Source organism: Pelodiscus sinensis, chromosome 2 (genome assembly GCF_052426305.1).
Source record: "Pelodiscus sinensis isolate ZL-2025 chromosome 2, ASM5242630v1, whole genome shotgun sequence".
NCBI classification, from domain to species: Eukaryota; Metazoa; Chordata; order Testudines; family Trionychidae; genus Pelodiscus; species Pelodiscus sinensis.
Window position 1 is genome coordinate 234,631,297 of NC_143053.1, and position 12,397 is coordinate 234,643,693.

At 44.9% G+C, this 12,397-nt stretch overlaps 1 protein-coding gene across 5 annotated transcripts in view; it reads right to left on the reverse strand.

Annotated features, from left to right (window-relative positions):
• The window catches only part of CUL2 (cullin 2), an 89,622-nt gene extending 77,834 nt beyond the window's left edge, over positions 1 to 11,788 (reverse strand). Inside the window, exons 1-3 of one of the 5 annotated variants that reach the window (XM_006133006.5) lie at positions 11,574 to 11,787; positions 9,665 to 9,703; positions 3,515 to 3,653 (exon numbers count right to left, since the gene is read on the reverse strand). In XM_006133006.5, coding sequence (XP_006133068.1) covers positions 3,515 to 3,633 — 119 coding nt within the window. In that variant the 5' untranslated portion in view covers positions 3,634 to 3,653; positions 9,665 to 9,703; positions 11,574 to 11,787. Of the gene's footprint in view, positions 1 to 3,514; positions 3,654 to 9,664; positions 9,704 to 11,359; positions 11,518 to 11,573 lie in introns of those variants that run through there. The other 4 variants (XM_075922692.2, XM_075922690.2, XM_014578525.4 and 1 more) reach the window with 4 other exon arrangements.
• Between the last annotated feature and the right edge of the window lie 609 nt (positions 11,789 to 12,397).

Sequence of the window (12,397 nt, forward strand, 5' to 3'; positions counted from 1 at the left end):
AAAACCAACCTTCCGGGTGTAGCGAAGACTGGACTTTAGTGTTTAAACTGTGGGCCTAAAATCATCTTGTCTCTGTTCATTACTGGATCGAAACAACAAGTCTTATTTGTATTTCTTTATCTTTTCTGTAGCTTTTTTTGTTTCTTTTCTTAAAAGAAAACTTGTTAGCTAAGAAGTCTAATTGCCTTTTTAAAAATATTTGCTAAGTCTGCTGCTACGAAAACTAATATTTATTACTATTTCTTTTCATAGAAGACATAGCTGGAAGGATGTGAAAAGTGGTATTAATATAAATATCAAATTTTCACACCAGACTTATACAACCCTGGCAAGCTGGGGGCAAATGAAGCGCTGGATGGGGAGATGGATAGGGAGAGAACAGGTGGTCAGAGACAATGCAGGAATGGGGGTGAGCCAAAGGCCAACACCCACTGGTCTGTGATGGAGACTCAGGGCTGGAACCCAAAGCCCCTTGACAGAATCCTGCTTCCTGCCACCTCAGGGTGGAAACTCACTGGCTGCCTACCCTTCCTGTTTGTGGCTACAGAAGGGGACCCTGCAGGAGGTGCTGCAAGAAAAACCCTCTTGTGCAATGCCGTTATTCCTGAAAATAATAATTGTAGCGGCATTGCGCAAGAGGGTTTTTCTTGCAGCACAAGAAGGGGCAGTGTAGATGCTCCTTCTGGCGCAAGAGCCTCCTCTGCAGAAATGGTGGCTCATTAGGTATGCAAATGAGGCTCGGCAATATTCTACGCTTAGCCTCATTGCATATTTCTGGTGCAAGCCACCACCAGCGAAGACATAGCCATGCAGTTTAAATATAGTAAGAGCTGGGTAGGCAGGTTGCCCGGCTCCCACTACATTTAAACTGCAGAGGATAACTCCTGGAGGCTTCCTTCCTTATCAACTAATTGTTTAGTCAATAGAATTTCTATCAAATACACAATTAGCTATTTATTTGCTTCTTAACATGCTTAAAGCAGATAGGGTAAGAAAATTTAATACTGAGAGAGAAAACTGACAAGGTTCCACAAACTCATTACTCAAGGTTACCCTGTTAAAAATCAGTTGTTTGGCAGGTATTATTCAGACTTCTCTCAAAAGCATCAGAGTTCTTCCCCAGAAAATACTGACTGCTTGGTCTTCAGGGAAGAAGCAGTATTGTAGCTAAGAGATACACTTCATATTTAACTAAAAAAACCCTCCAGATTAGAACAACATAAAAGCAGAAACTTCTGAATGGAGTACATACAGAAGCAGAAATTTCTGGAGACTTCTTGTAGTGTTGTCACCAAGAACCAACCGACAATGGAAGGACACACCCTATTGTGAAGATTGGCAGCCATGTTCATGCAACAGAGTCTTCCATGTGAAAAGAGCCTCACTTGCATGACCTCCTATTTAAAAAACACAAATCTGGACTGATATCTAGCCTCCTGCAGAATCCTTTGCAATAGGTTCGGGGGAAAGAGTGCAGGAAATATTGCTAATATTTTACACACAACTGAAATATTCTGTGTACAGGATCCTTTACGTATCGTGTCCCTCAGTCTACTTTGTTGGCTGAAAAAGTGACTTTGCAGACACGAAAAGCCTGGAATTCTGCAATTAAATGTGGATCAATATTGTGGAATATAAAGAAAAGCACACTACTATACCATTCTGCACCACTGAACATAATCTTTCCTAAATTTTACCGTTAAGCAGTTTACAAAATAAAGACAACGCTTAGCCACCTTAGGCCAATAAAATTTGACAAACGTACAAGTGTCCTGCAAGTTACTGCTTAGAAATTTTGCCACACCCAATTGTTAACTTGACTTTCTAAATTAAAATGTTACTCTTAGTACCTAAGATAGTTACAGTAACAAGTTTTAAACAAAACTTAAGTGGCATCTATACTGTGATAACACTGCAGAGTGAAACAATGATTAGAACTATTTCTGCAGAGATTCACACTGAAGAAATCTGAAAGTCAAAGCTATAAGTGAGCCATGATTTAAATTAAAAAAAAAAAAAAAAGCGCCTAGAAGCTGCTCCTTACCAGAAGCAGGTAACACTATGAAGTTGTTACCCCAAACTCATTTATCCTGTTTTGATCATTTTTATAATTCTTCTAAATAAAAAGACAATCCTTTAAAAAGACCAACAGATCTCAGGCTCTGCGGAAGCAACGTTGAGACCCAAGTTCCAGAAATCAAGATCACCAATGTACCAAAATCGGTTCTGTGACATCTGGACTTCTAGATCTGGAAACTACTGCTTATTAGAAGGATCCAGACCGCAGGTGAATATTGACAGTTAACTTAGAATTCACCCATTCCAAGGCAGCTTTTTAGTGCATAGCATTGCATGAGAAAGCTTTCAGACAGTCAAAAGATTACTCCTCTGAAGGCAAAAATCTAGGCCACTAGGGCCACATCTACACTACGAGTTTTCTTGGCAAAAAATATATGCTAATGAGGGACTCATTTGTATGAGTCACAATCTCATTTGCATATTTTGTTCTGATCCGTTTTTGCACTGGGGTTTTTGCACAAACACAAGCAGTGTGGACATTTTCTTTTTGCGCAAAACCCCCTTTTCTTGTAAGGCATAACGATCTTGCGAGAAAACGGGTTTTGCTCAAAAAGAAAACATCCACACAACTTGTTTTTGTGCAAAAACCCCAGCGCAAAAACCGATCAGCACAAAATATGTCCCTCATTAGCATATTTTTTTGCTGAGAAACTCGTAGTGTAGAGGTAGCCAAGGTTATACCTCTTCATTATGCTAAAAGCCTATTTTAGATGTGACAACAATGCTTCTCTAAAAGAAGATCCTTCATAGCATAAGACTACATGTAAAAGAGGGAAAGGTAATTATCACCTCAAACTCCATTTAAGAAAAATGATTTATCTTTAGCTATTGAAGAGTAAGGGTGGTAGATGACATTAAAGCAGGATGTGAGTTTTAATAAGGCAGAGATTTTTGCCTGGCCACTGTTAAATGGGGAAAGCAATTTAAGTAATGATGTTGTTTCAACACACTATCAAGAATACTTAGACTCAAAGTGGTTTCACATCAGTGTACAATTAAAACAGCTTGCTTATAAAGTTGGGGAGTCTCAACCAAAAGACGCTTTAAACTTATATATTAATCTTGCACTACCCCAGAACTATTCTAAGTGAGTTTATTAAACAGAAACAAGTACTTCCTTCCTTTCCAAAGAACTGTTAAAACAGGTCTGGTTACATCTACTACAATTCATCTTGCTGAAGGAATGTGACAACGCAGACTTGAGTATTTCCACTTCTATACAAAAACAGTGAAAAACAACTAATATTCTGTAGAGAACCTTAGGTCTTCCTCTCAACATCTCATTCAAAACTCATACACAGTGGAAATAACCCCTTTAGTTTTGATGGACTTTGGATCAAGCCCCCAGTACTGTGTTACAAAGTTCAAAGGCCTCTTTTCTGGTAAGCATATTCATATGTAGAAAAATGAAGTCAAAATTCTGTTTAAAGGATACGAGAAGCGGTCATTCCATGTTGCTCTTTCAACATAATCCAACATTACAACAGCTTTAATTGTTGTTAGAAGTTTGTTCCATGTTTCATCAAAATCAACTACGCGTGGTTTCAGGGACATCGTGAGGATTTAGTGTTAACCTGTAGGGGGAGAAAAGAAAGAGTTCGTCTCAACTTCCTGAACATTAAGCAACAGTAAAACAGCACCTCTCAAAAGTATTTAGAAATTAACTGGTAGAGTCCTGAAACACTTCTTTTAAAGCCAATAGTGATTTATTTAAAAAGCATCACCTTTAAATGTTCTCTTTGTAACTATATAGGTAGGTATGATAGGGTTCTTGATACACACTACGTAAAAATTAAATCCATCTCTTATTCTAACCTTATGGTAAGACAAAGTCAATAAAGACTGGGATGGATAAAAACCCAATGATTTTTTTAAAATAAAAAAAAAGGTTGTATTTAAATTGTATTTTTATTTAAAAAAAATCAATACTAAACTTCTCATTTAAAAATAAAAGTTAATTAGGTCTCATCACGAACATGCTACACTTACAATCTCATAAAAATGAATTAATGGCTCTAGTCCAGGGGTCAGCAACTTTTTCAAACCAAAGAGCCAAAGCACTTCAAAATTCAGGACAAGTGATCAAAGAGGTGCCAGTATAAGAACGCCCATTTGCACGACTGCAAATATACAATATTATTTATAATTGTCATGATGATTAATAACATAAATGAAACATTGTCCTCACAGACTTTATTTAATGGGACTTCTGCTGCTGCTGAAGGTGCAGGGCGTTGGAGCGTGTGAGAGGTGCATGAGGCAGGGCAGGGCACTATGGATGGGGAGGGCCTTGGGCTGGGCTGCTTCACTCTGGCAACAGTGGCTGGCCAACGGGCTGGACCAGGATCGCCACAGGTGAATCACGGGCTTCCCTCCTACATGTGCCACAGCAGGAGGGGTATCACCACCAGACTTTTCTGCAGCCAGATGGGGGATGGACTACGGAGCCTGCCCCAGGATTGGAGCCCAGGTTAGAACCCTGTGGCCAGATAAGGGCTGGGTCTTGACTGGGACATTGTTGGCCAGCCTGCTGCAGCTGGAGCCTAAACTGGGCCACCACGGCTGGGCTGTTGCGGCAGTCACAGGGCTGCTGTGGCTAGGCTGCACAGTCTGCCCCAGGAGCATAGTGGCTGGGGACAGATCATGGCAGTCAGCTATGGGCTGGAGCCAGGCTGCCGCAGTCAGATGAAGGCATCTGCCACCAACACTCCCTCTCACTATCCTAGCTAGAGTACGCACATGTATAGTTCACCTTAGCTGGCCCTTTCAACAAGCCAAATACCCCAGCCAGCTCGTGCCTGAGTGCAGCTGTTTTTTACCAAGGCATACTGCCTTACTTTCACTTCTGGTTGCTGTGCATTTGGGGAATGACAAAAAAAACCCATATGTGGTTCTGTACTGAGCCATATAGGCTCAAGAGCCATAGATTGCTGAGCCCTGCTCTCATCCGTCTATCCTAAACAATCTCTTGCTTCTTGAAAGTTCTGGGTCTTGAATTTCTGCCTCTCAGCAGACTGAACTCACATGTGCAAAGAAGGACACAGGATAGATTGGACTGTTTTTGGTCAGTGCTTATGTGGTGGCGGCCCTTGGCCAAACACAGCAGACTTAGTTAAAACATGGTCTGAACACGGACACACAATATAGAAGAAAAGACAGAGAATGAAAAGAAAGGAACTGAGTGACCTGGAAAGAAAAAGGGAAAACATTATTCAGCACACACAATTTCCTATATTCCCCTATACTTTTGCCACAGAAAAACTGTCATGGCTTCCAGGTGTCAATGACACCCTATATAGGAATATTTTGAAGAAACTTGTTCCTCTGGTAAAAAGGAACATGTAAAGTGCAAGCAGTGCAAAAAGAAGATGCAGAGTTCTTCATTTTTTTGGTAATTTGGAATCACAGAATACTAGGACTGGAAGGGACCTCAAGAGGTCCTTAAGTCCAGTCCCCTGCCCTCATGGCAGGACCAAATACTGTCTAGACAATCCACGATATACATTTATCTAACCTACTCTTAAATATCTCCACAGATGGAGATTCCACAACCTCCCTGGGCAATTTATTCCAGTGTCTGACTACCCTGAGAGTTAGGAACTTTTTTCTCATGTCCAACCTAAACCTCTCTGGCTGCAGTTTAAGCCCATTGCTTCTTGTTCTATCCCCAGAGGCCAAGATGAACAAGTTTTCTCCCTCCTCTTTATGACACCCTTTTAGATACCTGAAAACTGCTATCATGTCCCCCCTCAATCTGCTCTTCTCTAAACTAAACAAACCCAGTTCCTTCAGCCTTCCCTCATAGGTCATGTTCTCTAGACCTTTAATCATTCTCGTTGCTCTTCTCTGGACCCTCTCCAATTTCTCCACGTCTTTCGTGAAATGAGGTGTCCAGTACTGAACACAATACTCCAACTGAGGCCTAACCAGCACAGAGTAGAGCGGAAGAATGACTTCTCGTGTCTTGCTCACAACACACCTGTTAATACATCCCAGAATCATGTTTGCTTTCTTTGCAACAGCATCACACTGCTGTCTCATATTCAGCTTATGGTCCACTATGACTCCTAGATCCCTTTCTGCCATACTCCTTCCTAGACAGTCTCTTTCCATTCTGTATGTATGAAACTGATTAATTCTTCGTAAGTGGAGCACTTTGCATTGTCTTTATTAAACTTCATCCTATTTATCTCAGACCATTTCTCCAATTTGTCCAGGTCATTTTGAATTATGACCCTATCCTCCAGATTAGTCGCAATCTCTCCCAGCTTGGTATCATCCACAAACTTAATAAGCGTACTTTCTATACCAATATCTAAATCATTGATGAAGATATTGAACAGAGCCAGTCCCAGAACAGACCCCTGCGGAACCCCACTTGTTATGCCTTTCCAGCAGGATTGTGAACCATTAATAACTATTCTGAGTACGGTTATCCAGCCAGTTATGCACCCACCTTATAGTAGCCCCATCTAAGTTGTATTTACCTAGTTTATTGATAAGAATATCGTGCAAGACTGTATCAAACGCCTTACTAAAGTCTAGGTATACCACATCCACCACTTCTCCCTTATCCACAAGACTCGTTATCCTATTAAAGAAAGCTATCAGTTTGGTTTGACATGATTTGTTCTTTACAAATCCATGCTGGCTGTTCCCTATCACCTTGCCACTTTCCAAGTGTTTACAGATGATTTCCTTAATTACTTGCTACATTATCTTCCCTGGCACAGAAGTTAAACTAACTGGTCTGTAGTTTCCTGGGCTGTTCTTATATCTGCATCAAAATGACAGTGGGGAAGATAAGAGCTGTTTGTAGAAGTTTTAGGGACCACACACATTTGGGCTGTGTCTAGACTACATGCCTCTGTCGGCAGAGGCATGTAGATTAAACACATAGGAAAGGCAAATGAAGCCGCGATTTAAATGATCGCGGCTTCATTTACATTTACATGGCTGCCGCGCTGAGCCGACAAACAGCTGATCAGCTGTTTGTCCGCTCAGCGCGCTAGTCTGGACGCTCCCCTGCCGACATCAAAGCCCTTTGTCGGCAGCCCCGTTATTCCTCGTGGGATAAGGTTTACCAGGGCTGCCAACAAAGGGCTTTGATGTCGGCAGGGGAGCGTCCAGACTAGCACGCTGAGCGGACAAACAGCTGATCAGAATTAATAAAATTTGATTTTTTTTTTTTAAATAAAGGACTTAAGGACAGCCATCAGAAGACTGCAACTGGAAGTATCAAACATGTAACATTTAAGATTTAGTTTAACAAAATGTAAGTGCTATTGTATTTGTGTGTTAGAGTTAGCGATTACCGTTCCTAATATACTGCTGAATCCCTGCACTTTCATAACTTCATGACTTAGTACCTTCAAGGACCTAACAGACACAGAAGAGTACAATATTCTATAGGTCTGCTAGTTGCACTGCTTAGTCTATGAGAAGCCAGACCTGATTTTGGACATTCTTATGTAGAGAAGCTTCCTTACAGTCCGTCATATTGGCACACTTGAATACACAAGGTTCACTAGCACCTATGAACTTTTGTATAAGAGGACAGGAGGCAGTCCATCCTTAAAGCTAGGTGTGCAGTCACTTGCATTGTGCACTGCAGTATGGGTTGAACTTTTCTAGCCAGACCAGAGAGTGCCAGAGAACATCCATTATCCGACTAACTAAAATTATGCTGGATGTCCACTATCATCATGGGCATGGCTGAGGTCCTATCAATTCAGCTACCTTCAACAGTGGAAGATGATCATCATCCCATAAAGCCCATCCTATTTTATAAATCTTAATCTGTTGATAAATTATTCATGTTTTACATTTAAGTCTTCAAAGGAATAATGTAAATGTTGTTCAATGACCTTGTATTTTTCCTCTCAAAACAAGACAGTTCTCTCTTAAGTAGTAAATAACTATTTATGACCATGGTCCCCAACCCGGTGCCCGTGGGCGCCATGGCACCCGCCAGGCCCTTTACGTGCGCCCGCAGAGCCATCTGGGCTGGACCCGCCCCTGGGAGTGCAGCAGGTGCCAGCCCCGGGCGCATGGCCGGCCCCGGGTGCGCCATGCGTGCCATGCCGACCCTGACCCCCGCCCCTGGGTGCGCCGCGCGTGCCCTTGCCGGCCCTGGCACTGGCCCCGCCCCCGGGGGTGCCACACGTGCCCTTGCCGGCCCTGGCACTGACCCTGGCCTTGGCCCCAGCCCTGGGGGCGCTGCGCGTGCCCTTGCCGGCCCTGGCCTTGGCCCCGCCCCCGGGGCACTGCGCGTGCCCGCGCTGGCCCCAGCCGCACGGAACCTGGGCAGCCCCTACCCGGGATCACAACACATGCCGGTGCCGGCCTTGGGCGTGCGGCGCATGCTTGGCCCCACCCCCAGTCACGTGGCCTGTGAGCGGCCCCGCCCCCGTACGCACAGCGCGTGAGCAGCCCCGCCCCCAGGCGCCCGGCAGCCCCAAAACATTGGGGACCACTGATTTATGACAAAGCTGCTCAACTTGAAGGGTACTAGCCCGATAACGTAGGAATTCACTGCATGTGTCAGCACACTCACCTACTAGCTAGTAACCGCTGTTATCTTCTGAAGTATTTACTACTGGCTGAAAAGTACCCTAAGGCTATGTCTACACCTGCGGCTTCTTGCGCGAGTAATATGAAAATGAGGCTAAGCGTGGAATATTGCCGAGCCTCATTTGCATACCTAATGAGCCACCTTCCTCCCCCCTGCCCGAAGAGGCTCTTGTGCAAGAAGGAGCATTTACACTGCCCCTTCTTGCGCAAGAAAAACCCTCTTGCGCAATGCCGTTACACGTATTACTTTTCAGGAATGGCATTGTGCAAGAAATACGTGAAACGGCATTGTGCAAGAGGGTTTTTCTAGCGCAAGAAGGGGCAGTGTAAATGCTCCTTCTTGCACAAGAGCCTCTTCTGAAAAAATGGTTGCTCATTAGGTACGCAAATGAGGCTCGGTGATATTCCACGCTTAGCCTCATTTGCATATTACTCGCGCAAGAAGCCGAAAGTGTAGACATAGCCTAAGTGTGTCCTGTACTTCAGCAAAATCTTGCTTCCCCTCCCCCCACATATGAATGTTTCCTAGCCCAGTGGATTACAGAGTTACATAGGGCTCCTATACAACTTCCAAACAATCTGCGGTCAGCAGGGACTGCTTGAAAGTAACAGAAATAAGGCAATTGACAGTTGACCCAAAATAAAGGTAACATCAGTGCTTCAAAGGGTCAAAAAAAAAAAAAATCTCAGAAGTAGGTATGGTAAAGCCTGTCCTATACAAGGAAGCAAAGATCCAGATATCTTTAAATAAAAGTCAACCCCTTCTGAGTTCCAAACTCAGCCAAGAGCAGGGCACAGGAAAGACTGTACACATTAACTCCCAATACAGAAGTGCATGGGACAAGAGCACCTAACCATCCAACAATACTGTTGAAATTGATAAAATGCTGACAAATGCATAAAATTATAAAAACTAAAACGTTTAATAATCAACATATTTCTACGTGCAAAATCAACCACAGTCAGTGTTTAGATGTATAATATAAAAACCATTACAGAGACGAGAGCATACCTTCACTTAGGATACCGTATTCAGCATTGGCCACTTTCTCTAAAATGGATATAATGGAAATAGATGGTGTTTAGAAGCATGAAAAAAGCTTGCATATAAAAGACTGCAAATATTACATCTGTGTAGTCTGAAGAGGACACAAAGCAGAAAAATGCATTAAGAGACGGTGGACTGGGCATTTCTATTTACCTTCTCACACAAAAACAACTGGAATTTTTAATAAAATTTCAAGGCAACAAATTCTGAACCAAGAGAAAAATATATTTATATTAAAAAAAATTGGCTTATGGAACTCATCTTATTAGGATTCTGAGTAGTACTTGACAATTATACAGATGAGAATATCAAGTTAAATCAGGATACTCTCTCTAAAAAGCCATGTTATTACTACTAATACATCATTGTTGTGTGTTAGTATTTTCATTTTAGTAGAAACATTCATCAAGTGTACACTGGGATGTTTAAAGAAAAAGTGTTTTCCACATAGAAGGTTGTTACTGTTAACATGAATTCACACAAATGGCAACAATTTATAATGAATCCCAGGAAAGGAAGAGATTTGAGGCTTATCTATTCCAACGGGAGGATGAACTCCAGTAGAAGAAGCTAGGAAACAAACTACAATAAAGCATGTCTTTGGCAACCAACAAATACAACTAATCTTTACCTAAAAGGATAAAGCACACACTTACACTAGAAAGAGTGGGAACACTTTTTTGATGAGACCTAAGCAGAATTTCTCTGCTCTTTAAGAGTAGCTACAATGTGGACACACTGCACTAATATAAAAAGCAACTTAGACTAGTACAGCTTACTTCAGACCAAGCTGTATCAATGACAAAGATCTACACTTAACTTAAAGAAAAACAATTTTTTTAGCATAAGGTGCTGCAGGACTCCTTGGTGGTTTTGCAGAAACCAACTAACACAGCTACCCCTCTTACATAGCCATTGGTTTTCTTATCCTTTGGTTCCCATCCCCAGATACCCTATTTGAATTAGAGGAACCAGCAAGCGTAGGTTTCACGAACATACAAAGACCCCAATAGTTCTACAGACATATGTTATGTGTTTTTTGCTTTCACAAGGGTGGAGTGCTGGGTGGCAGCCAGGAAAAGAAGTGGGGGGGGGGAGGGGAGAAGGGGACGACCGGGGAGAGTGGGGCACTAAAGTTAGAATATCGAAAATAATTTAATTAGTCAAGTCCAGCAACCAGGGCCCTGAAAATCGCCGAGGAGCAGAACCGAGCAGGGGGAGCAGCCCCTGCCGCCCCACCCACTACAGCTGCGGGTCTCTCACCTCCCTGCCCCTTCGCACCCATATTAGTCACTCACAAAGCAAAAGCGAAACTGGCGCGAGGGGGTAACGCTCCCGGGGCGCGGTGGAGGGGGAGAGATACCGGGGCCTGCGAGGCACAGAGCTCAGGACGGGCGCGGGGAGCCCAACATGGCCGGGACCTCAACCCGGCGGCGCAGCGTGGGGAGAACAAAACCCGTCACGAGGGCGAGAGGATGTGGGGCGCAGGCAGGGCCGGCAGGCGCTCGGCGGCCGCTAACACCCCCCGCCTCCCCGAGGGGCCCGGCCCAGCAGGCCCTGCGCGGGGAGGTCAAGCCCGCTCGGAGCCCGGGGAAGCCCCCGCTCCGCTTCCCCGCGGCGCTCGCTACCGGGCCGGAGGCGCCTGCAACGCGCGGCTACCTGTCAGCACAGGCCGGATTCAGCGGAGCCGGCCCCCCTCCCTTCGCGTCCTGAGGCTGCAGTCCCTGCCCCGCTCGCCCTCCTCACACCGCTGCCATTCCCCGGCCGCGGCCCCCGTCTCTCCGCCGGCGCCGCCACTGCGCTGCAGACCGCGGGGGGAGGGGCACCTCCCTCACTCCGGCCCCAGCGCGCTCCGGGCCTGCCTGATACTCACCCGCCCCCGCTGCGTGCGCTTCAAATCGCACAACCGGCCACGGCTGGCGCTTGCCCAGTGGCACTAGGCGAACAGCCAGGGCTGGGCGCGATGCACCTCTCCCCCGGCCGGTTTGGTACAGTCCAGACTACGGGTACAGCAGAGGGTCTAAATTCATTCGACTTTTGTTACCGTAAATAACTAATTGAACTCCCCTTAGCGCAGGGCCAGACGGGGCCCGCATGCGCATGCTTCGCGCTACTCGTTCGGATTGATTTCCCTTCTCTGCGGTGCGCATGTGTTACTCACCAGCTTCCACACGCTCTCTGCGCGTGCTCCTTTTTCGGGAAGTCGCTCTAGTGAGTCGATGTGCGCTGCTCGCATTGTATGGCTTGGGGTGGTGTCTTGTAGGGCTACGCGAGTTATACACGCGGGATTCCGCTCGCACCGGTCTCCAGCACCACAGCGCTAGCTCTGCTACGGTCGCTGTACCCGCTTTCCCTCATGCAAGTGCAGCCCATCCTGCAAGCATACACCAGTGCTATGTCCTCCGATACAGCCGCGCCCCACTCTGCATGCCTCCAACCTGTCACCGAATTAAAAGCACAGGAAGAGATTCAGTGCAAGGAAGCCTACAGCAGTCGCATGTAGGAAAGTCTGTACGCCAGCAAGGTCTCATTCCACGCTCCATTGGAGTCTGATTTCCTTTTGGAGAGGCAGGAGACAGAGCATGCAGCCTTTCAAGATATCTATAAAGCACCTTTTATACATTTACTATTGAGCCCATACTATTACTAGCCTGAGGTACAGTATATTAAAAAAAGCTCCTATAATTACAAGACATT